Raw genomic sequence first — 23,523 nt, forward strand, 5'->3', positions numbered from 1 at the left:
ATTACTCAGGCAAGAAAAATAAGTTTCCAAATTTGTTCATTAAAAAACAGATGTTCAATAAACATCTGTTAGTTCCTTGGAACAGATTATATCCAATAAGCTCAAGAGGGGCTTAGTCTGGGTGCTCTTTGTGAATGGCCAAGGCCATTTCTCAGGTCTTGGTGGGGCCTGGGCAGTGGTGGGGACATGCACCACCACAATCCAGTCCGTGACTAAACTTATCTGTGCCTCTACAGGATGAAATAGGGCTGTGGCCACGGGGACAAGTGCAGGACCTCCCAGGTGAGAAAAGGCCCCACTAGTAGGTCAGGACAGGTTTGGGGGCGGGTGAGGACCCCTGCCTAGCTGGCACTGCAGGGCAGAGTAGGGTGTCTGCATGTGACACCCTGCCAGAGTCCCCCATGCGTCCCCTGACTCACTGTGGGCTTCCAGTACTCCGTGTGGCCCCACACAACCCCCTCCACATGTCACACAACCTGCCCTCATGTGTCCTCACCTCTGAGTGGGGGCTTGAGACCCACACTCCCACACACGCCCGTGGTCCCATCTGTGTCACTGTTCCTTCACGAGGGACCCGTGCCTATGTTCCCCTTGGCCCCATATAGGCAGCCCTATAACACCCCCGACAGTAGGGCTTCCCTCGCTGGGACTGCTGCATGTGTCCCCCAAGTAGCCCATGGCCCCGCGTGCGTCCCGGTGACCGGCAGAACGCTCTCCCCTCCGGTTCGACGCGAGTGCCGGACCCCGCGATTCGCTGCCCACCCTCCCGCGTGACGCCCCCGGCCCGGCGGTGCCCAATGGGCAGCAGCGGGGGCGGGCGCTGCCGTTCGAATAAGAGCGGCCGCTGCTGTTCCAGTAAGCGCGGCCGCGACCCGGGCCCTGGCGGCTTCGGTGTGGTAGAGGATCGCCAGTACGGCTGGAGCCCTGGTGGCGCCGAAGACGGAGACGATCCCCAGGAACGGTCACGGTACGGGGAAAGCTGAGGTCACCCACGGGGCGGGCCCCGGTGGTTCCCTCGGCGGGGGCTCAGGGCCGCAGAGCGAGGCTGTGCCAGAGGTGGGCAAGGCACGGAACCCTCGGGCGGGCGGGGCACGCCTGTGGCACAGCCTCCGTCTCGGGCCAAGCTCAGCGACGTCCCCGTCCCTAAGGACGGGGCAGTCGCAGCCGGAGCGCTGTGGCTCGGGCGTGTGGTTCTTCGTTTCTTGGGGCTTGGCAAAGTCGGAGCCTTCGCCGGCGGCAGTCGGCGGCCGCGTTCCTTGCGAGTTCCTCTGCTGCCCCCAGCGCCGGTTTGAAAGAACCTTCTCCTTGTGCCCTTCCTGTGCCGTACTCGGGGCAGCCCCATCCTGCGGCCCTGAGCCTCCTCAGGCAGCCCGGGCGTTGCGGAGATGACTTCTGAGAGTCTCCGGAACAACAGCGAGGGGTGAGCGTCCCTTTCTCGTCCGAGTCCTCCCTGGTCTAGCTGGTGACCTGTGGGGTCCGGTTCCCGTCGAATCTGTGGCCGCGGGGTGTGTGCGTATCGGGGTAATTTTTCAGGGGTCAGCTGGGACCCAGTCCCGGTTAGGGGGAGACGTAGCATCGGGGGCCTTTCTCTGCCGAGCCCTAGCTTCCCCGAGCTGCGCTGGGGCCGGGAGCGGGTCTGTGCCCGACCCACCGGCACAGCTCTCCGTCACTCGGCCTGGGCAGGGTGACGGCGGTGAGCGCGTCCAGGCTCGGAGGATTCCCCTCCCCGTGGCGAGGCGCCGGAGGTTTCTGTGCCGTGCGCCTTTAACGAGCGCGGCCCCGGCGCGGTGACGTGGGGTGGCGCAGGGCCAGGCAGGGGAACCGCCGCCTGCCAGCCCCGCCGAAGAGAAGCTCAACAACTTTTCTTTTGTGCGTGGCCGCTGGCTTCCCGGCCCTTCCCGGCTTGCCAGCGCTCATGGCGGATTAGCCCCAGCGCGCCGACGACGGCCGCGCGGCCCCGGTAAGGCCCCAACAAAGACTTTCTGCCTCTTCCTTGTTTTGTTTTCCACGGGGCTGGGGGGAGCGAGGCGGGGGCGGCGAAGCTCAGCTCGCCTAGCTCCGCCGCCTCGCCACAGCGTACGGCTCCTGGCCCGGCCCCTCGCCAGCCCCCGAGGTGCGGGTCCCCGGGGCCGCGGCTGGCCGCGCCGCGCTCGCCAACATCCGGGCGCTCGGGTCGGCGGCTGCTCTCCCCCTCTGCCCCGCGCCAGCTGCGGGCCCGTCCGTGCCGGGGGCTGCCGTGGGTCGCTCACCCCGCCTGGGTGCTTCCTGCAGTCGGACCCCTGGCCCGGGACAGCCTGGGGCCCGCGGGCTTTGCGTCCCCCGGCGCGTTGGCACGTCGGGAGCTCCGGAGCGCGGGCTTGCGTAACGCCGTGTTGTGACCGGAGCGGCGCAGGGGAAGGAGGGGAAGGACAATGCCGCCGTGGCCGCCGCCACCTCCGGAGCTCGTTCCCCGGTCCCCACCGCCCCCCTGCAGCTGCTCTCTGCGGGGATGCAGCTGGAAGGCGCTCACGGCCGCTGGCGGGCTCCCCAACCACTTCCCGCCTGCCATCACGAATGGCACGTCCTCACGGCGGGTCATGGCGTTGTCTCAGACGCTCACGGTGGCCAGTGTCACCAGTGACAGGCCAGGCCGTGACCGCGGCAGGAGCGGGTAGTCCTGCCCGTCCAGATCTCACACCAGGCACCAGTGTGTTTGCAGACTGGTTCTGGGGAAACCCAGCTCGACGCTGGTGGGACACGGTTTTCTCTGAGGGTCTGCATCCAGTGCTGCTCGAGTGCTTTACCCGGTGCCTTTGGGTGGATTTTTAGAGAGAGGTCTTGGCTGTCCCACCGGGGGAGGGACAGTAGTTGCTGAGTGACCCAGCCGTGGGTCAAGGAGCTGGGTTTTAGCCAAACTGGAGGGAGGACCTGTCCTGCTGAGGATCCCATGCTTCCCAGCTGGACTGATGGCAGTGGGAGCTCTGTAGTCCCCAAAGTCACCGTGACGGGTTGGCTGTGCTGTGCTGAGCAGCTGCAGATCCTGACCAGGCTCCTGGCCCGTCATGGTGCAGGTGTCCAGGTGCAATACTGGGTGGGGAGTCCCCTCCTCATCTGGGTCACTTTTTGGCTCCCAGCAGTCCCCTGCCCTGGAAGACTACCAGGGTGGCACTGGGGACAGCCAGCATAGAGGCAAAGGTCGCTGTGAAGGGGACCTGGCAGTGATCCCAGATCCCATCAGGGCAGTTCATCCCTGCTCCCACCCAATGCAGCTGTGAGCTCCCTGTGCCCCCAGCTGGTGGTTCTTTCACTAGCAGCAGTGGGAAGGGGAGCTGGCAGCGCTTCAATGGCTTGACCACTACCTTGCTGGGCAAGAAATGTTAGTGACATTTGGAGGCAAGAGGGAGGGAAGAAGGCACAGCAGGAGAATGAGGAGCCCGAGCAACAGTTTTTCATTGACCCCTTGTCAGGATCCTAGTCTGTGGGAGTGGGCCTGGCTGCTGTTCAGCATTGCTCCCCACTCTGAGCCTGTGGGAAAGCAGGAGGATGCTGGCTGCCACTGCACAGCTGGCCAGATGCAGGGACACATCCTTCCTTGGTGGGCACAAATGCCTGGTGCTGGGTGCAAGTAATTTAGTAACATAATTATTATAGTTTACCTTTTTTATCCCCCCTCCCCCTTTGTTGGTGTTTTTAGGTCTGGGAAGGAATCTGATAGGCTGGCCACAATGTCTCTTCATGGTGCAAGAGTTGCTGCTCTCCTCGCTTGGGTAAGTCCCCCCTCCTCTGCTGGAGCTCCCTGCGGAGGTGGGACATGCTGCTGCCAGCTCTGGCAGCTTTGGGATATGATGCTGGGGCTTGTCACAGGAGGGATTGTGGCTGGGGCAGGCCCTAGGGTAGTCCAGTTCCTACTGTTCCTGGGCAGGTGGCTGTTTGCAGGAGAAGCCTTGCTCACCCTTCCTGTTGAGTAACCAGAAATGCTGGAATGGCTTGGTCTGGTCATAGAAACTGCCTGGGAGATGGAGCTGAGCCTGAAGCAGGCAGCAGCTGTACTGTAGAGGAGTTGTTGGATCTGTCTCACAAAGCACTGGTGTGTCCAAGTGAAAACTCATAGAATGGTTAGGGTTAGAAGGGGCTTTTAAGCTCATTCAACTGGAATGCCTTGCCATGGGCAGGGAGACCTCCCACTAGACCAGCTTGCTCCAAACCACATCCAACCTAGCCTTGAACACTTCCAGAGATAGGGCAGCCATGGCTTCTCTGGACAACCCTCTCAGGGAAGAATTTCTTCCCAATATCCCATCTAACCCTGCTCTCTGCTAGTGGGAAGCCATTCCCTCTTGTTCTGTCATTCCAGGCCTTTGTCCAAAGTCCCTTTCCTGCTCTTTTGGGAGCCCCTTTAGGCACTGGCAGGGGCTCTAAGGTTCCCTGAAGGCTTCTTTTCTTCACTCTGAACACCCCCAGGCCTCAGCCTCTCCAGGGAAGAGGGGCTCTAGCAGTGTGATAAATGGGACCTGTGCCAGACTCCCAGACGTGGGGCTGTGGGGATCATGTTCATCTGTTCTCTGGGAAGGGGTGGTTTAAAGGGGTGGATTTACTTTCACCCCCAGACCAGTCTTGCTGTCCCCTGCCAGGACTGGAGGTGGTGAGTGGCACAGCACAGTGTTGCCTTGGTTTCTGCTTTCTGACTGTCCCACCCCATTTCTAGGTGAACAGCACAAAGGTTTGTCCTGATCCCCTCAATGATCTGTCCCAGCTCCAGGACTGTAGTGTCTTCATCAGAATTATCCACAAAATGTGAGTATGGAGAGCTGTGTACAAATTTCAGACCACACAGCTGGGTCTGTGCTGTCCTGGAGCCATGGCCTCAGCCCCCAGGAGCTAAGAGGCTCCTGTCTTGGGCAGGGGGTGGGTGGGTCTTGGGGTATTTATTCCTCCTCTGGTCTATGAGATGCTGGGATCTGCATCTCCTCTGTGCCACTGCACAGCTGGGGTCTGCCTGCAGAGCTGTTGGGTCCCACAGAGCTGCCCAGGGAATGTTTTGGTCAGATCTCCTGTCATTTGAGACTTGTTATCACATCTGGTACTTAACATATGGGTTTGCTCCTGGCAGTGAAGAAAAGACCTGAGTGCTGCTGCCAGTGGCATAGGGGTTCCTGCAGCTGCACAGATCATTATCCATTTCTGTTGATGCTGCTCTGGTGAGGGAACAGCTCAGCAAGTTTTCCTGAGTGGCAGCCTTGGGATCCTGAGGAAACCTTGTATCTGGAAAGCAGTGTAAAGAATGACAGTTTGTGCCTCATGAAGTGCTTCTGTTGCCTGGGGATGTCAGGCTGCTGCTGAGTATAGTGTGGTCAGGATGGAGCTTGTGTGCTCTGCCCTGGGACCTGAGGTGGCTGGGCAGGGGTGGGAGGAATGCCTCCTTCAAGAATCATGTTTGTTCCCTGGGAGCAAGGGGCAACCAAAATCTACAGGCCATAATGGGCATCAGAGGTGGGACGAAGCCTGGTGGTTAAGGAGCTGGCAAAACAAATTGAGAGGGTGTGGGGCTGCCATGCATTGCTTTCAAACCCTTCCGGTGGGAGGCTCACTGGGAGCCTGTCTACTATAATTACCTCCTGCACAGGGTAAGGAGAGCCTGCCTGGAGCAGGGATCTGCCTGCAGTGGGTGGGGAGGAAGGAGCTGCCTGCACCACAGATATATTTAGTCAGACCTGGTTAATCTCCTGGGCCTGTGCTCCAGCTCGGATTAGTAGGGATCCTGGTGGCACATGCTCTCTAAAGAGGCTTGGCCATTGCTTGATAAAGTGGGGTGGCAGCAGGGCAGCTGCCACAGCAGCTGGCTGATCTGAGGAGCTCCTGGTGGCACAAGGGGAAGTCCGTGAGGAGGAGCAAATCCTCGTGGCAGCCCCTGTCCCAGACCAGGTTCCTGGTTTTGGCACCTTGGGAGTAAGTGACAGTACTGAAGCAGTGCTGGTCAAGCATGATTGGTGTCGGTTGTGGGCATGCCATTTCTGAGCTGCAGTTGGGTTCAGTAACCCTTGTGAGTCCTTTCCAACTCAAGATATTCCATGAACTGGTGGCTACTCAGGAAGTAGTCACAAGTAAGTGCATGAAGAAGCCTCAGCCTCCCCAAAATCCAGCAAGAAAAGCCCGAGGCTCCAGGCATGGACTGGCCCCCGTGGTGCTTCCCAGCCAGTGGGGCCACCACAAGCTTCCTGTGCTGTGTTGGATGCTGGGGCTGGCAGGCAGAATAGGAAGCAGTGCTCAAGGGGAGGATGTTAGCTGCCCAGCTGCAGCTGCTCTCCTGGCAGGGGATTCCAGGGGATTCCACTCCCGTGCATCTTGTGGCTAGTCCTGGCTCTGCTGGCCCTGGTGTGGGGGCTGAAGGCAGAGCAGTGCCCCAGAGCCAGCCCCTGGCTCAGCAAACCCTGCTGCACAAAACTCAGCGTTGGTCTAATCCCTCCAGAAGGAGTTAATGCACACTCTGCACTCTTCCAGCCACAGGAGCAAGGAGGGGGAGTCTGTGCTGGAGCAGCCACTGCCAGAGAGGATCTCCTTCATCCATGGTTTCCTGCAGAGTAAGACCCTCCGCTGGTGCTGGGGAAAGCGACTGCCCCTGCTCGGTGCCCCTGACCTCTGAGAGAGTCTTGTCTGCTGTCTGCAGCTTCCCTCTCCACAAAGTGACCCCCTCACCCCACATCAACAGCTTTGCGAGGTGCCAGCAGCTTTCCTGCAGCAGCCTGTGGAAGGGGAAACTTCCAGATGGAAATCCTTATCAGAGCCTGGGTTCAGAGCAAAGGAGGTCATGGGTGTGATGGGCAGGGTGCCAGTGTCTGTTCTGGTGATGCTGCCTGGAGCAGTTTTCCTAGTTGGGTGCCTGGAATCAAGCTCTTCCAATCCCAGTTGAAAACCTTTACCCAAGCAGAAATCCTTGGAGGGGAAATGGGAAGTATCTCACACTCTTGCTCAGCCTTTCCTCAAGGGAAGACACCATATCCCACCTCATATCCCACGCAGAGAGCTCTCTCTGCTGATGTTGGAGGGGAGATGCCAAGGTGGGGAGGCTGGGATTTAGGGTGGAATTCCAGGGAGTGGAATGAAAGTTGGTCAGAGTTAATGGCCAAGGCTGACCACTGGGATCTCAGCTCTGGAGCCCATTCTGCCCCATGTCCCTTCTCCCTGGGGATGCATTACAGCGCCCTCCTAGCCATGAGTGCCACCTCAGGGGAGGCAGTGTGCCCAGTGGCTCCTGTGTGACTGGGAATTCTGCTTCATGTTGCAGAGCACTGCCGGCACAAATTGGCTGCAGAAAACCTTGTCTCTGCACAGAAACTCCTGGATGGAGAGGAGCTGGCACTGGCCAAGGTAACTGTGTAGCATGTTTTAGTCCCAGATGGCACCAATGTGCTTGAGACTGGCCTGGGGTTACTCATGCTTTTCCTGCCTTGCTCAGGTGGCCGTGCTGCTCCTATATCACACCTCTATGAGTTCCAAGAACCCTGGGGACTGGAATGAATTTGACTACAAGACCCAGGTAATCCCTTTGGGGTTCCTCCTCTGGATCTGGGATGCAGGGGGAAGCAGTGGTTCCTTTGGGGGAAGGTGCTCTGGGACTTGCCCTCCTGGGTCTCATTGAAAGACGATGTGGAGTGGGCACCGTGGTGCTCTCTGGTGGTTTTGGGGCTATCAAAAGCTTGCGGCAGGCAAGTGTGGCCAGCAGCACAGGCAGGCAGGGAGCTGCCCCACGCCTGCTGTGGTGCTGCCTGTGACCTGCAGCAGAGCCACTAACTGCAGCTCCTCCAACACAGGTTGAACTGGCATCAATCGTCAAATTTGTGCTGGATAACGAGGAGTGCCTGAATGAGAATCTGGAGCCATTTCTGCAAAGGAAAGGTAAGTGCTGGGCCTGGCTTTTCTTCCTGTTTGTGCTGCTGTAGCTGCGCAGCTGTAAAGGCAGCTGCACAACCCAGATGTGCTCAGCTACAAAACAGTCCCCTGTAAACTCCCAAGAGTAGGGCTACCTCAGACCTGCTGGCTCTTCCTACTCAGCAGTACCTCAGCCTTTCCCTGGAGGAGAGGAGCAGGTGGGATGCTGACAGTCTTGTTGGAGCAGAGTTACTGGGGAAGGACTGTGTAGCAGGAGGGATGGGGATGTAGGGCAGGTTTATGGCTTCCTCAGTTGGCTGTTCCATCCCTACTGGAATTTGTGGTTCCTGTGCCTCTGAGATTTTAGCTGCTCAGCCTCTTGGATATTAAAGATTGCAGCCTTCTTCTCCCTTTTTATTTCCAGCAGAGCCTTCCTTGTCCAGTGTGTCCAGCAGCAGCTCTGAGGAACATTCCCCACTGTTGTCTCTCCCGCACAAGCAAGAGGTGCATTTCCTGGAGCTGCAGAGGATCGCCTCCTTCCCCAGCACCAAGTACGTGCCCTGCCTCCTGGCTGCCAGGGGAAATGAAGGAAGGGAGGGGTGGGTAGGGCAGCTTTTGGGACCCACAGGTGTAGCCAGGCTGCACACTGACTCCCTGGAATGCCCTGTTCTGCCTTGGTGCTCTCCTGCTGCACAGCTGCACGTTGCTTCGGCATGATGTGGGGATGGATGATGGAGGTGAGCTTGGGCTCTAGCTCCTTTTAGCATCATGGAATCGTTCAGGTTGGAAAAGCCCTCTGAGACCATCGAGTCCAACTGTGCCCTCTGCGCTGCCAAGGCCACCATTAAACCGTGTCTCCAAGTGGAGGCATTTTTCCATATTTGCCCCTGGAGGCCTCCAATGAAAGACCAGCTTTTATATTACCTCCTTTATGGAGATTGTTTTGTATGTGTGTTGTTATGTTCCTAGATTTTTAAGGCAGCAGTCCCTTGGGGATCCAGGCAGGAGAACCTGCCCCAGAGATGGGGGTAGCAGAGTGGGTCTGGCTGCATGGGGCCTGGGCTGGCTCAGGATAATCCAGCTTGTGTGTGTCTCCCTGCAGCCTGCCCAGCACTCCGTCTTCACCCATGGGGGATATCATGCAGACACCCCAGTTTCAGCTGCGGCGGCTGAAGGTGCAGCTGGCTTTTGAGAGAAAGAAACAGGAAGAGCTGGAGGAGGAGGTGGCGGAGAATCACAAGCTCGTCATGGAGAAGGGTCAGTACCAGCACATCCTGGGGTGCAGGGAGGGCTCTGGGGCAAAGATCTCCCCTTGTTTCTCTGAGTTTTCTTTTGTGACCCCACCACAACTCTGCTCATGCATGGTCTATCCTGCCATGCCACGAGTGAGACTCCAGGTTCCTTCCATATTGTATTCCCTTATATATCCTGGGCAACAAAAGCCGTGACTGAAGCAAAACCTATGCTGAGCAGCAGCACTGGTAGCCTGGCTCTTTGATCTCCTGCTGCAGAGGGTTTCTGTGCAGAAATGCTGTTGTGGGGGCTTCAGGTGACATGAAAAGTTGGTAATGGGCCCTTTCTTGCCCCCTTCCCCAGATGCTCAGATCACCACGATGCAGCAGCAGATTGATCGCTTGGTTAAGCTCACTGAGAAGCAAGCTGAAGACCAGCTGGAGCCCAAAGAAATGGAGGAGCTGAGGGAGAAGAATGAGAGGTAATCCTCCAGGAACATGCACTCCTTCCTCCTAGGTGGGACCTTGTCACTCCCACATCCCCAGACTCTATGTTATCTGTCTCTTCCCTAGCAGTGCATGAAACAGGGGAGAAAGCAAACCTTGTTGTTCCTCTGCTGCTGGGGAGAAGACAGCAGGCACAGAATCTAAAAAGGGTCTGGGTTGGAAGATTAAAGCTCATTCAGCTGGAATGCCTAGCCATGGGCAGGGACACTTTCCACTAGACCAGGTTGCTCCAAGCCCCCTCCTACCTGGCCTTGAATACTTACAGGGATGGGGCAGCCACAGCTTGTCTAGACAACCTGTGCCAGGGCTTCATCACCCTCTCAGGGAAGAATTTCTGCCCAATATCTGATCTCTGTCCTCTGTCAGTGGAAGACCATTCCCTCTTGTCCTGTCACTCCAGACTCTTATCCAAAGTCCCTTTCTGGCTGTCTTGGAGCCCCTTTAGGTGCTGAAAGGTGCTCTGTGGTGTCCCCAGAGCCTTCTCAACTCTAAGCTGAACACTCCCAGGTCTCTCCAAGTCTGTCTCTAGAGCAGAGGGGCTCCAGCAGCCCTTGGAGTTGCTGGACTTGCCCCAGCAGCTTCACATCCTTGTGATTCTGAGGACACCAGAGCCGGAGGCAGCTCTGCAGATGGGGTCCCACCAGAGAGGAGCAGAATCCCCTCCTCCCTTGTTGCCCACGCTGTGGGATCAGCCCATGACACATCTGTGCCACCATCACACTGCCCATGCCCTTAGGGCAGTTATGGCCTGCAGCCCATTTTTATTGCAGTGGGCATGGATCCAGTTCCAAACCATGCAGCCTGTTCTAACAGCCCACTCTTAATCCAAACCCTGCATGGGAGCAGTTATTCTTGTTATGTGAAAAGGGTGTGCTGCCTTTGTGCGTCTCACCTGCCCTGGAAAAGAGGAAGCTTTCAGGGTGATCCTGGAACTCCTGACTCCAGCCCATTTCCCAGGCCTTTACTTTGATCCCATGTACTGGGCTTTGTCACACACTTGAAATCACGTTGCACTTGTACTGGTCTTTGCTCTGTCCCTGTGCCATTGTTTACTCAGGAAGGCTGCCCAACCTGCACTGGAAGTGCCATGGCTTTTTTTGTCCTTCCCTCACTTATTTCCCTTTGCAGGGGGGTGGCTGGAGTCCCACAGCTGCCTCTGCTCTCAGTTTGGAGCAGTTGGGCTTCTGCAAAGCACAAACATTGCTTATCTCTACTCTGTCACCTGTTGGGACCCAGTTTTAGAGCTGGGTTGATGGTAGAGTCACAGCAAGGCATGAAGATCCCTTAGAACCTTTAGTTTCTGTGGCAATATTCAGCACACTGATCCCCAGTGATATCCTTGCCTGCTGCCAGCATGCACCACCTCTTTTCCCACAGCCTGGTGGGGCGCCTGCACGAGGCCTTCAGGCAGTGCCAGGACCTGAAGACTGAAAAAGCCCAGATGGACCGAAAAATCAACCAGCTCTCCGAGGAGAATGGGGATCTTTCCTTCAAGGTATGGGGTGCAGTGTCCTCTCCATGTCCCCAAAACCCAGTTGGTTGTGGTGGAGCCCGGGGGGAGGATTTGATGGCAGTGCTGGATGCTGGGATGTTTATGGTTCTGCTAATGCGATCTTTGACCCAGTGACCAATCCTGCCTTGGAAATCTGGCGGGAATGAGGGCTGGGTGGAGCTGCCTGTATGTGGTGAACACCCAGAACCCAGGATACTCATGTGTGCTGCAGCTCTTGGGAATGGGGATGTAGGCAGAGCCCTGAACAGCAAAGGCACACTGCCTCTCTTCTGGACTGGATGGATTTTCATTGGCAGCTGCGGGAGATCGCCAGCAATATGGTCCAGCTGCAACGAGCCCTGAATGAACTCTCGGAGGAGCACAACACTGCCATGGCTCAGTCACAGGAAAAGCAGCGGCAGCTGGAGAAGGAGCTGCATACAGCCCTGCAGGATAAGGTCAGGGGGCCTGGGGAGTATGGGTGCCCCCCCTGTAGCTCCCCCACAGTCCCCCCCAGCTGGGGGACACACCAACTGCAAGCAGGGTGCAGGCGCCAGGAGCCCTCCTGCCCATTTTTGCCAGTACACAGGGAGAAGCTGTGTAACTGTCAGCTCCCGTGGGAAGCCTCTCCCTGAAACTAAGGAAGGGTTCCCCATGGTAGGACAGGCTGCTGTCCTTGTAGTGGGGAGAGACAAAGCTGCTGGTAAAGCATGGTGTCAATACTGAGTGGGTGACTGTGCCTCTCCTTGGTTGGTTGGCTCTTCTGTCTTGCACCATGCTCAGTCCCATCTCTGTCACCAGAAATGCTCAGAAGAGAAAATCGAGATTCTACAGGGAAAGATTTCTATGCTGGAGGACCAGTTGGCCAAGCTGGAAGAGTGCAGCACCCAGGAGAAGGGAGAAGTCATGGGAGACATTTTGAAGGTACACTGGGGCTCCTGCAGCAAGGGCTTGGTAAACTGCTCCAGTTGGAGAGAGCAGCAGGTGCCAGGAGATGAATGGCAAAGCCATGTGGGGCAGAAGCCTGCTGCTCTCTGCTGCTGGATAGGGGATGTGGGGCTGAGCACTCTGGGAGAGCTCCTTTTGGGCTGAATTTGCAAATACTACTGCCAGAGAGCTGGTGGCTTCCCCAGCCTCTCACAATATTAACTGGTTGTGAAGAGAGCATCTACTGCACAGTGAAAAGAAGGTGTTTGGTCCAAGGGAGCAGTGGCACAAGGCTGAGGGAAAAGCAAGGTGCCCTTGGGGTGTGATGGGAGGGAAGGCAGGCACTGGGCAGCTCCCAGAGGGATGCAGCACGTGGGACTCTGGTGGGCATGTTGGCTACAGCTTGAGTACTACCTAGGGGATGCATGTTTTGTCCCTGTAGTGTTTTGCGGAGAAAATCAAAAACTCTACAACTTTGTAAAAGTTGTAAAGCGGGTATGTTTAGTGCAGTGCTGGACGCATGTGGGGATTACTCCCCTTAAAAGGCATGCGTACTTCTGGGATTTTCAGGTCTCTTTTTGTCTTTCTCCCCAAATACATACGCATACAATTTCACAACAGGTTCATACATATTCATTTTACAGACTTCGCGTGACATTTAGCGCTAGTTCTTTTGTTATCAGAAAGAATTCCTAGGCCAAGTTGACCTGTCTCCCCCCTCCCTTATCTCTGTCTTTCACTGAAGCAATTTCTGAGCTCAGACTAAACAGCTAGGATTCCAAGGCTTAACTAAAAGATGTACATTTAACCTAAATCAAAAAGGATTTCTACCCTGGAACCTGGAAAATTTCTACTCTGTTTCAGTAGTAGTGTGACCTTGGCTGGGCACCAGGCACCCACCAAGCTCTGCTATTACTCCCCTTCCCAGCAGGACAGGGTAGAGAAAAATAAGATGGAAATGAACTAGTAGGCTGAGATAAGGCAACTTACTAAAGCAAAAAAGGAAAAGTGAAAGTTTGTGTGCATAAGCAAAGAGAAAAGCTAATATCTACTTCCCATCAGCGAGTGATATTTAGACACTTCCTGGAAAGCAGGGCTTCAGCACTTGTAGTGGTTGCTCCAGAAGGCAAACACTAAAATAATGACTACCCTCCATTCCTCTTACATCCCTTAGCTTTTATATCTGAGCTGACATCATATGTTGTGGAATATCCCTTTGGGTAATTTTTGTCAATGGGCCTCATTGTGCCCACTCCCAGGATCTTGCCCACTCTCAGACCCTTGCTGGGGGGGTAAGAGTTCATTTTCCCTTGGAAGCTTTCACAGTGCTGTGCTTGCATGGGTAGCTGGAAAGGTGTTGGTGATACACCAGTGTTTTGGGTACCACTGAGCAGCACTATTTCTCTCAGTCAGACCCAATACAGTCTCTCTGCTCTTCTGTTTGCCAGCTGGAGGAGCTGAAGCAGGAAGTGTCCAGCCTCACAGCCAAAGGACTGCAGCTGGAGGAGGAGAAGCAGCAGCTGGACAGCCTTGTCACCAGCCTCCAGAGCTCCCTCTCTGAGAGCCACCGGGCCCAAGAGAGACTGAAGCGAGACCTGCAGGCACAGGCTGCCAAGGAGCTGGCTGAGCAGCTGGCTGCCCTCAGTGCCCAGCATGAGCAGGCTCTGCGGGAAAGGGACTCTGCCCTGCAGCAGCTCCAGCAGGCCAATGCGTCCCTTAGCAGCCAGCTGCAGGCCACGGATGAAGAGAAGACTGGACTGAGCCGCAAGGTCGGCGAACTGGAAGCCCAGATCCTGGAGCTGGGTGCCCAGCGGCAGCAGGGAGCGGCAGCAGAGGCACTGAAAGCCCAGCTGCAGGAGCTGGAGGGCAGGCTAAAGGAGAGCCAGCAGAGGCTGGCTGAGAAGGAGAAGCTGGCCCGGGAGAACAGCCGCCTGCAGGAGCAGCTGCTCTTCCTGGAGGAATCCCTGCGGAACACTGAGGGTATATTGGAGGATGAGAAGAGACGGGCAGCCGAGTGCCTGGAAGGCAACCTGGCCAGGATTGCTGAGCTGGAGGCAGAGAGACAGCAGCTGGTTCAGGGCCAGGAGCCAGCTCTGCTGGAGCAGGGTGAGGAGCTGGCCACACGCCAAGTGTCAGAGGAGAGCCGGGAGCAGCCTCTGGGAGCCTCTCCTGCTGCCGATGAAGAGTGCAGGCGGCTGAAGGAGGAAATGCAGGCGCTGAGCCGGGAGCACAGCCGGACCTGTCAGCAGCTGCAAGCTGAGCAGGAGAAGGTGGCTGTGCTGGAGGCCCAGGCAGAGCGGCTGGCTAGCCTCCAGGCTGACTTGTCCAGCGCTCAGTCATGGGCAAAGGAGAAGGAGAGTGAGGAGCAAAAGCTGAGGGCTGAGATTTCATCCCTTCAGGAGAAGATGGCGGTGGCAGAGCAAGCAGCAGCCCAGCGTGTAGCCAAGCTGGAGGCGGATGCCCAGAGAGCTGCTGAGGCACTGGAGGGAGTTTCCCAGCAGCTGTCCCAGGAGAAGCTCAAGTCCAAGGAGTTGGAAGGCACCATGGATCAGCTGCGGATTGCAGAGAAGGAGCTGGTGTCCCTCCGCTCTGCCGTGCAGGAGAAGGAGAGCTGGAAGGAACAAGTGTCCCAGTGTGTCCAGGAGATGGAGAGGAAGAATAGCCTGATCAGCAGCCTGGAGCAGGAGGTCTCCATCTTCCGTCACCAAGTGAAAGAGAAGGAAGGGGAGAGCAAGGAGCTGAAACGCCTGATCCTGGCTGAGTCAGAGAAGAGCAAGAAGCTGGAGGAGAGGCTGCGGGTGCTGCAGACAGAGATGGCCACCGCAGCCTCCCGTGCAGCTGAGAGGTGCTCATTGATGAAGGTGGACGTGCAGCGGTGCCAGGACGAGATGGAGAAGCAGCGGATGACCATTGAGGCCCTGAAGAGGGACCGCCATAGCCAGAGTGAGCGGGAGGATGAGCTGCGGCAGGAAGCAAAGATCTGCCAGGACAAGTGCTTACAGAAGGAGCAGCTCCTGGCTGCTCTGCAGCAGGAGCTCGACAGCACTCGGGCCAAGCATGCCTCCCTTGAAAGCCAGCACCGCCAGGACCTGGAGCAGAAAGCAAAAGCTGTGTCCGTGCTGCAAGCCGAGCTAGCGCAGGCCAAGCTGGAGGTGGCGGAGGTGCCGTCACTGCGGGAGCAGCTGGCAGAAAAGGAGCGAGCCATTCAGCGGCTGCAGGCTGATGCAGCTGAGGCGGGGGCACAGCTGGCAGGGCTGCAACAGGCCAATGCTCGGCTGGCCGAGGAGAACCAGGGGCTCAGCAAGAGCCGCAGCCAAGGGCAGCGGCAGCTGGAGGCGGAACTGGGCCAGGCCAGGGAGCGGCACAGGCAGGAGCTGGAGCAGCTGCGGGCAGCATCTGAGAAGCTGGTGACCAGCAGCAGGCAGGAGGCTAAGGAGGCAGTACAGAAGCTGGAGGACCTGAGTAAGGAGTATGAGAGCAGCAAGGCAGCAGCCTTGGAAGAGAGGAAGAAACTCCTGGAAGAGAAGCAGAGACTGACAAGTCAGGTAGGGGTTCCACTCCCAGCAGGAGGGATGTGCATGGGGGAGCCCTCCTGGAAAAGGCTGGTGTTCAGCCTTCTGCACGCCCCTGAATCCATGTCCTGCTCAGCACAGGGACTAGGGGTGTGGGACACATTTCTAGGTGTGAAAGGGACTGTCACTTTCAGGTGCTGGAGTGTTTCTAGAGAAGGGCAGCGATGCTGGGGAATGATCTGGAGCACCAGTCTGATGAGCAGCAGCTAAGGGGGTTGGGGGGGGGCTAAGCCTGGAGCAAAGGAGGCTGGGGGGTGGAACTGTCTCTCCCCTGAAAAGGTGAAACAGCTCCCTGAAAAGAGGATGCAGCCAGATGGGGGTCTCCCAGGTAACTTGTTCTGCCAGTTAACAAGTGGCATGACAATAGGAAATAGTTTCAAGTTGTGCCTGGGGAGGCTTAGGTTGGATATTAGGAAAAAATTCCTTCCCTGAAAGGGTTGTCCAGGCCTGGCACAGTCTGCCCACAGCACTGGCAGAGTCCCTATCTGTCACCGACATGTTTTATGAAAAATCCTTTCCTTAGGATTTTTCCCTCCTGAGAAGCTGAGAGGCCTCAGGAACAAACTGTAAACAATTCTTATCTGCTGCTGTGGAATGCAACAGGGAGAATCTGTGATTGGTCTCATCTGGTTGTTTCCAATTAAGGGCTAACCACAAATCACCTGTGCAAACTGTCTCGGCCAAAGACAAGCCTTTGTTATTCATTCCTTTTCTATTCTTAGCTTAGCCTTCTAGTGAAATCCTTTCTTCTATTCTTTTAGTATAGTTTTAATATATATCATAAAATAATAAATCAAGCTTTCTGATACATGGAGTCATTTTTCTCGTCTCTTCCCTCATCCTGGCACCCTTGTGGACAATACCACACCTATCCCTGGAGGGATTTAACAGACATGTGGACATGGATTAGTTGTGGTCTTGGCAGTGCACTCAGTCTCAGAAGGCTTTTCCAACCTAAGTGACTCTATGATTGTATGAAAAACAGCCTATGTCTCAGCTGTGTACTCATCTCTACTTTTTGTGCTTGCAGGTGGAGCAGTTGGAGATAATCCAGAAGGACCAAACTAAGCAGGTAGCACACATCAACAGCTGGCTGCTCAGTGACAGAGCACAGCCCTCCTTGTTTGTCACTTCCTTCTGGAGCCACCCTCTCCTCTGTACTGTACTGTGAACTGTTCACAATATGGACCCAGGCATGGGGCACTTGGCTCCAAGTCTCTGGGCACCTTCAGCTTCAAGGGGTAGCAACTGGTGTCCCATCCTGCCACCTGCTCCCTCCTATTAGTGCCTGCAACTTGGGCCGGCTTCTCACATGCCCCATGGCAGCACATGCAGCAAGTGGCTGCCAGGAGCATGCAGGGCTCCTCAGCATAAGACTGTCAGTGCTGGGATGGCTCGCTCCGCCCCCCCCCCCCTCCTTTAACCAAGGCCCAGCTCTTGGCACAACTGATAGGAACAGCTGTGCTCAGAGAGCATGGTCCAGGTGTGGCTAGAGCAGCATTGATCTCAGATGCAGTAGGAGTTAGCACTTGGGAAACAATGCTGGAAAAGCCACATTTCCCTGTCCAGTCCCAGCCAAAGCTGCCCAGGACTCTGCAGAGACCTTGTGGCTATGACCAGGGGGCTGAGGGCTCCTCAAGCACCCCCTGAAGCAGGGAGAGCATGGCCAGGCCAAAACTTGCAGCAGCCAGCTACCTGTGTCAAGAGTGCTGGATGACCTGTGGGACTCCAGGTAGCAAGTGCTTGGGCACTGGGAACTTAACACAGGCTTTGCTTCCAGCCCGTGGCTGCTCCTTACACTTGGGTAGTTCCAGCCAGCCTTACTGTAAGGATTAACATGGGGTGACTGTCACCTTGCCATGTCCTGGAATCTTCGTTGGCGGTGGGTGGTGCTGAACGGTCGCCCTGTGGCAGGAAATTTCTTCATTGTGCCCTAGAGCTGGCTAGAGAGGAGGGGCTGTGCTTCTCCACAGGAAGATTGTAGTTTTGTATCTGGAGCTGGTCTCACCAAGCCATGTTGTTTCTTCCAGGTGGACGAGCTGAATAAAAAGCTGACTCAGCATGAGAAGGCCACCTGGACCCAGCAGCAGAGAGTTAAAGTAAAGAGGGACCAAAAACCTGGGGGCTGAGCCCTGGAGCTGTTGGTGCTGCCAGGGGACTCACCTGGGTTGCCTCTAAGCCAGTCTCTTCCCTGCCCACAGGCACTTGAAGGGGAGCTGCAGGCCGCAGTTACAAGCCATCAGGAGAAGGTGGCAGAGCTGCAGGTGCAGCTCACCCAGAAGGAGCAGGCAGCTGAGCACTACAAAGGGCAGGTATGCTGGGGGCTAGTATGGCCTTGCTGTCCCTGACACTGCTGGGAAGCTTCACGAGGATCCCTCTGCTTTATATCCTAGATGGAGAAGGCGAAAAGTCATTTTGATGCCAAGAAGCAGCAGAACCAGGAGCTATCAGAGAAGCTGAAGGCCATGGAGCACCTGCAGAAAGAGAACACAGAGCTTCAGAGCAAATCGGAGAGGCTGGCCAAGGAGCTACAGCAGAGCATCCTGCAGGCCAAGGAGTCTGAGATGAGCTGCAAGAATCTTACCAGCCAGATCCACAACCTGGAAGCTCAGGTGGGTATGGCATAGTTGAGCTTCACCCTTTTTGTCCTTTGGTTCCATCACCACCTCACTTGGAGGATAGATCAATCCATTCCTCCCTGCTTCCCATTCAGGTGCAGGAACTTAGCAAATTCCAGGGGAAGACTGCCACAGTAAAGGGACATGAGACTTCCTTTGAGAGTGTGGCTGACCAGAGCACTGATAGCCTCGATGACTCACAGCTGCTCAGCTCCAGCAGGTACCAGATCAATCTGCTCCAGCACCCCAAAAATCCACCGCTCCCAATGGCCTGGTAAGCCTGCTGGTGCTACCCTCATCCCCTGTCTCTGCAGGAAGGCTACCAGCTCTCAGCTGGAAGTCTCAGTGGTGCCATCAGAGAGTGAAGAGTCACTGCTGTCTCAGCGGCTGCCCCAGAGCAAGTCATCCCTGGAGAGTCTCTACTTTACTCCCATCCACTCTGAGACACCGTCGCAGCTCCAGAGCAGCGCCAAGTTTGCGGGTGACTTCTCACTCGACTCCGGCTGCAAAACCCGCTCTGCCCGGCGCCGCACTACCATCAACATCACCATGACCGATGTGAGCAGGGGGCCCCTGCTGGGGAATGCAGGGATCAGGAGCAGCACTGCAGAGGGACCCAGCATGCTGGGAACTGAAAAGCTGAACATGACCTGTCAATGTGCACTGGCAGCCTAAAGTCCAGCCATGTCCTCAGCTGATCCCCAGCACAGTGGGAAGCGGTGCAATGTGGGGATTTAGCCCCTCTGCTCCACTCTGGTGAGACGCCACCTGCAGAGCTGCTTCCAGCTCTGGGGCCCCAACATCAGAATGACATGGAGCTGTTGGAGCAAGGTCAGAGGAGGTCACAGAAACTCTCCAAAGGGCTGAAGTCCCTCTCCTCTGGAGATAGGCTGAGAGAGTGGGGGGGGGGGGGGGCTGTTCAGCCTGGAGAAGGCTCCAGGAAGACCTTAGAGCTCCTGCCAGTGTCTAAAGAGGTTCCAAGAGACCTGGAGAGGGACTTTGGACATAGGCCTGGAGTGACAGGGCAAGAGGGAGTGACTTCCCATTGACAGAGGGCAGGGTTAGATGGTGTCTTGGGAAGAAATTCTTCCCTGTGAGGGTGGCAAGGCCCTGGCACAGGTTGCCCAGAGAAGCTGTGACTGCCCCATGCATGGGAGTGTTCCAGGCCAGACTGGATGCAGCTTAGAGCAACCTGGTCTAGTGGCAGGTGTCCCAGCCAAGGGAAGGAGGAGGTGGAAGGAGATGAGCTTTAAGGTCCATTAAACCTAAACCCATCTGTGGATTTTTCTCTCCCAGAAACAGGCAGAGTCTGAGGAACTGGTCTGTATCAAGAACATCCCACTGGCTCAGTCCACAAAAACATCTTCCCCTGCTAAGGGCCGTCTGCGCTCAGGTGCCTCCACCCGTTCCCTCACCAGCTTCCCCTCCCAGGAAACTCTTGCAAAGCTGGAAGCATCCTCCCCAGAGAAGACCCCTGGCCATTCAGTACTTCTGGGCCTCCCTGGGTACCGACCAGTCACCCGTAGCTCCCTGCGCTTGCAGCAGACCAGCAGCTCCAGCCTCGGTGTGTGTGGGCAGGGAAGGCACTTCAGCTGCTGGCTGTGGGGTTCTGCCCTGGCTTAGGGGAGTCAGGTCTTACCTGGAAGTCCCCTCATCCTTCCTTGCTTTGGATTTAGGCCGGAGCACCATGAAGCTGGGCATGTGCCAGGATGAGCCAGAGCAGCTGGATGACTGGAACCGCATCGCAGAGCTGCAGCGGCGGAACCAGGCCCGCCCCCCCCACCTGAAAACCAGCTACCCACTAGAGAGCATGGTAAGGGGTGGGAGGGGGAGGTCAGGCAGCCCTTTGTCTAGAACTGGAGTTTGGGAGGGGGTCTGGGAATGGACAGTGCCCCTCAGCAACATGCCCACATTCCCTCCCCAGCCCTCCACCTCCTTGGGAACCATCACGGATGAGGATGTGAAGATGGGGGACCCAGAAGAGACGCTGCAACGTGGCAGCAGGCAGACCTCCCAGATCATTGCCGCCGGCAGCCAGCGCAGCAGCCAGGGGAGCAGCATCACCACCCGGCAGCAGAGGAAGCGCCTCTCTGAGGAGACCCACCAAGGCCCTGACACCCCCCCGGTGAGCTCAGCCCAGTCGTCCCATCACAGCACCCTACTGGGAACAAGAGGTGTTCCAGGTTTTGAGGGACCTGCTGTGGCCCCCATTCACCACATGTTCCCACTGATCCTGGATTCCAGTGTCCAGTATTCCCAGCATCCAGTCGTGCGTCTAGTACTCGTGATGCTCTCAGTGCTGGCAAGGAGGCCATTCCAGAGGCAAAGGGCTGAGCACTTCTGCCCTCCCTGGGCACTGCTACCCTCAATCACATCCCCTCCCTGCAGCCCCTAAGTTCTCTCATTGCTGCCGGCCCCACAGCAGGCTGACCCTCAGATGGCAGTACTAGCTGGTTCCCTGTTTTCCAGTCTAAGAAGCCAACCAGCTGCTTCCCACGGCCCCAGACCACCCAGGACCGTAGTGCGCAGAGTGGTTCCCAGGCCAGTCAAGACAGCGAGCAGCCAGCCCCAGCCACACCAGTAAGCTTCAGAGGGAAAAAGAGGGATCAGGAGAGACCCCTCTGTCCTGTCCCACCCTGAGCTAATGGTCCTGCCCCTCTTCTGCAGGCTCAGAGGCGCCAGTCGATGGCATTCAGCATCCTCAACACCCCCAGGGAGCTGGGGAGGCGCCTGCTGCGCCGGGCAGTCGCCCAGAGGAGCACTCCCAAATCCTCCAGCGGCACACGCCGTTCATCCCGCATCGCCAAGTCCCCAAAGGGCAAGGTAGGTACTGCCTGACCTGCTGTTACACTTCTGAGCTTGTGCTCAGTGTCCCCAACTCCTGCCTTGGGTTCATACAGGCCATGGAGAAAAGGGGGACTGTCCCGGTGTCCCTGGGGTGCTATGGCATCAGCAGGTCCCAGCATGGGGCTCGGTCAGGTTCATGGTTCCTAACCTCCCACCTTCGCTCTGTCGTTTCCAGGCCAGTCACCAGTCGCGCAAGAACGTGCAATCCTGAGGTTTCCCAGTCCCTGCGTGCTGGCTCTGCCCTGGCCTCCCACCTGCATCCCCTCACCTCTTCCTGTCCCCCCAGGGCCCATGAGCACTGAGGGTGAACAGGTGGAGCCACCCACACCACTGCCTTGCATATCCCACTGAGAGCTGTGGGGGTGCCCTGGGCATGGCAAGGCCCCCTTGCCCTTCCTGTACCCACTGTCACCCTAAAATCTTCCGGGACCCAAGGCAAGGGGATGCACAGAGGTTGAGGGCTAGAAACACACAGGGGTGCAGGGACTGGCATCAGGCTGCAGCTGGAGGGGCTGAGCTCTCCCCAGAGATATTCTGCAGCCTCAGGTACAGGGACAGAGGTGAAACTTAGCATCCCTCGGGCCACCACCCTTTCTCCCTGCGTGTGGGACTCCTGCCGCCTGCCCTGTCCTCCTGTTCCTTCCAGGGAAGCTGAGGCAGCATTTTTAAATGTTTCTACTTGTAAATAAAGTGTATTTTTCACTTGATCTTGGGGTCCTGGCTTCCTCCTCCTACGGTCCACATGCACTGGAACCCTTATCAGGGCTTGAGGGGAGGAAAAGCACGGCCTCCTTGCCCTGTCACTGAACTACACAGGGTATCCCAAGGCAGGAAGCTCACCCAGGGAACCTGCTGTACCACCAAGCAGTCATACTGCAGATTTCTGTCCTTATTTTTCTCCTTTAACTTACTCTGCTCCAGTAGCAAGCCCTGCCATTACAGTGCTTCAAACCTCACCAAACCTGGCCATGGGGCTGGAAGCACCTTCTCCACCCTCACACCAGTCTTGCCACAGACATTCAGGGGCTGTAGTGTCTCTGCCCCTTGGAGTTCTACACGTTCAGCCTTCAGGAGTGGTGACACAGGGTTTGTCCCCAGCTCTGCTGTCCTACTGCAGGCACTGGGGTGAGGACAGGGCCCCTGGTGTCTCCCTGCCGTTGCTGGCATGCTGCTCCACCTCTGCCATGCCAAAGGGCAGCTGGCAAATGGGGCAGGGCACCCAGGCAACAGGGGACAAGGAAAGCCAGGCTAGAGTAGGTTCTCCACACAGGGAGGTGTGTGCAGGAAGCAGATTCTGCAGGAAGTGGCCTGTGGAAAGGGAAGGTCATATGGTTGTCACAAGCTCACTAGTGTTGGGATGATATGGGATTTGGACTGACACCCTCCCTGATGATTCTCATGGCAGCCTGGGAATACACTGTGGTGCCCCTCCAGTGGCAGGGCACCAGCACAAGTGATGTGTCCCAGCTACAGAACTGCCACCCCTATCCCCATTTGCTGACCACCAGAGGACACCCCTGCCAAGCACCCACCTGAGCAGATGGGGCAGATACCTGTCTCACCATCACTGCTGGCCTGTCCTCTGTCATTCCTTCTGACTTGTCTCTCTTGAGGGCCACAGGCTTGGGCTCTTCCTTTCACCCTGGGCATCCTTGAGGTGGCAGCTGGAGCCCTGCACAAACCCTATGCCACACTCTGCTAGCCCAAAAGAGTGAAGGGCTGGGCCCAGCCCTTCACTTGGACTGGAAAACAGGGGTCCAGGGAAAGGGGATCTGGGAAGGACTGAGAGCAGTAAACAGCCAGGGTGAGGGCAGGAGGAAGACAGTGACCCATGGGATTACTTGCCAGCAGGACTTTGAGCACAGTGCCTGTCCAGCTGCCTGTAGATACTCAAGGGAGCTGCAGGGACATCCAGTGCAGAACCTGGGGAAAAGCAGGCAGGAATGACAGAGACAGGACAGTTTGGGTTGGAGGAGATTTTAAAGCTAGCTCATCTTGTTCCAAAAACCCCCACCATGGGCAGGGACACTTTCCAGTAGACCAGGTAGCTCCAAGCCCCATCAAACCTGGCCCTAGAACACTTCTAGGGACAGGACAGCCACAGCTGCTCTGGAAAACCTCTGCTGGTGTCTTACCACCCTCACAGGGAAGAATTTCTTCATAATATCCCAAATAACCCTGTCTTCTGTCAATTTGAAGCCACTACTGCTTGTCTTGTCCTCTCAGACCATTGTCCCTCTCCAGTTCTTTTGGAGCCCCTTTAGGCAGTGGATGGGGCTTCCCAGTTCTCAGAACCTTCTCGTCTCCAGGCTGAAACCTGAGCCCTAGGGTCTGTTTCCCAGCAGTAACCTCCAGATCTGACTCACTATCCCCCAGCTCCCTTCGGCCTCTCCCGCGCCCTCAGCTCACCCTACAACGCCCCATTCTGCCACCCGGGTACCACCTACACCCAGCCCACAAGCCCCAGCCCTATTGTCCAGTGA

General features: G+C 56.7%; 1 protein-coding gene across 5 annotated transcripts; it reads left to right on the plus strand.

The window, feature by feature from the left end:
* The first annotated feature begins 296 nt into the window (after positions 1–296).
* Positions 297–21,747, plus strand: NUMA1 (nuclear mitotic apparatus protein 1). Of its 5 annotated transcripts, none has more exons than XM_050980410.1 (26): positions 297–967; positions 3,674–3,746; positions 4,685–4,773; positions 6,478–6,557; positions 7,262–7,344; positions 7,433–7,513; positions 7,788–7,872; positions 8,270–8,396; positions 8,948–9,102; positions 9,442–9,559; positions 10,962–11,079; positions 11,394–11,534; positions 11,878–12,000; positions 13,452–15,548; positions 16,606–16,647; positions 17,606–17,674; positions 17,777–17,887; positions 17,969–18,187; positions 18,289–18,413; positions 18,508–18,751; positions 19,490–19,757; positions 19,870–20,006; positions 20,118–20,318; positions 20,663–20,773; positions 20,861–21,016; positions 21,216–21,747. In XM_050980410.1, exons 1-26 carry the CDS (start codon positions 657–659, stop codon positions 21,249–21,251), a joined length of 5,400 nt encoding a protein of 1,799 aa, XP_050836367.1. In that variant the 5' UTR covers positions 297–656; the 3' UTR covers positions 21,252–21,747. The 5 variants fall into 5 exon arrangements, with proteins under 5 accessions (XP_050836367.1, XP_050836370.1, XP_050836372.1 ...); XM_050980413.1 differs by having other exon boundaries at positions 8,273–8,396; XM_050980415.1 differs by having other exon boundaries at positions 842–1,420.
* The last annotated feature ends 1,776 nt before the right edge of the window (positions 21,748–23,523 follow it).

Source organism: Serinus canaria, chromosome 1 (assembly GCF_022539315.1).
Source record: "Serinus canaria isolate serCan28SL12 chromosome 1, serCan2020, whole genome shotgun sequence".
Taxonomy (NCBI): Eukaryota; Metazoa; Chordata; class Aves; order Passeriformes; family Fringillidae; genus Serinus; species Serinus canaria.

Excerpts from the sequence above, each read along its gene's own strand:
- NUMA1 (XM_050980410.1), top strand. The coding sequence starts at position 657 with ATGTGTCCCCCAAGTAGCCCATGGCCCCGCGTGCGTCCCGGTGACCGG. Across the intron at positions 11,535-11,877 it reads ATACAGCCCTGCAGGATAAG|AAATGCTCAGAAGAGAAAAT; the intron begins GTCAGGGGGCCT and ends CTCTGTCACCAG. Across the intron at positions 12,001-13,451 it reads TCATGGGAGACATTTTGAAG|CTGGAGGAGCTGAAGCAGGA; the intron begins GTACACTGGGGC and ends TCTGTTTGCCAG.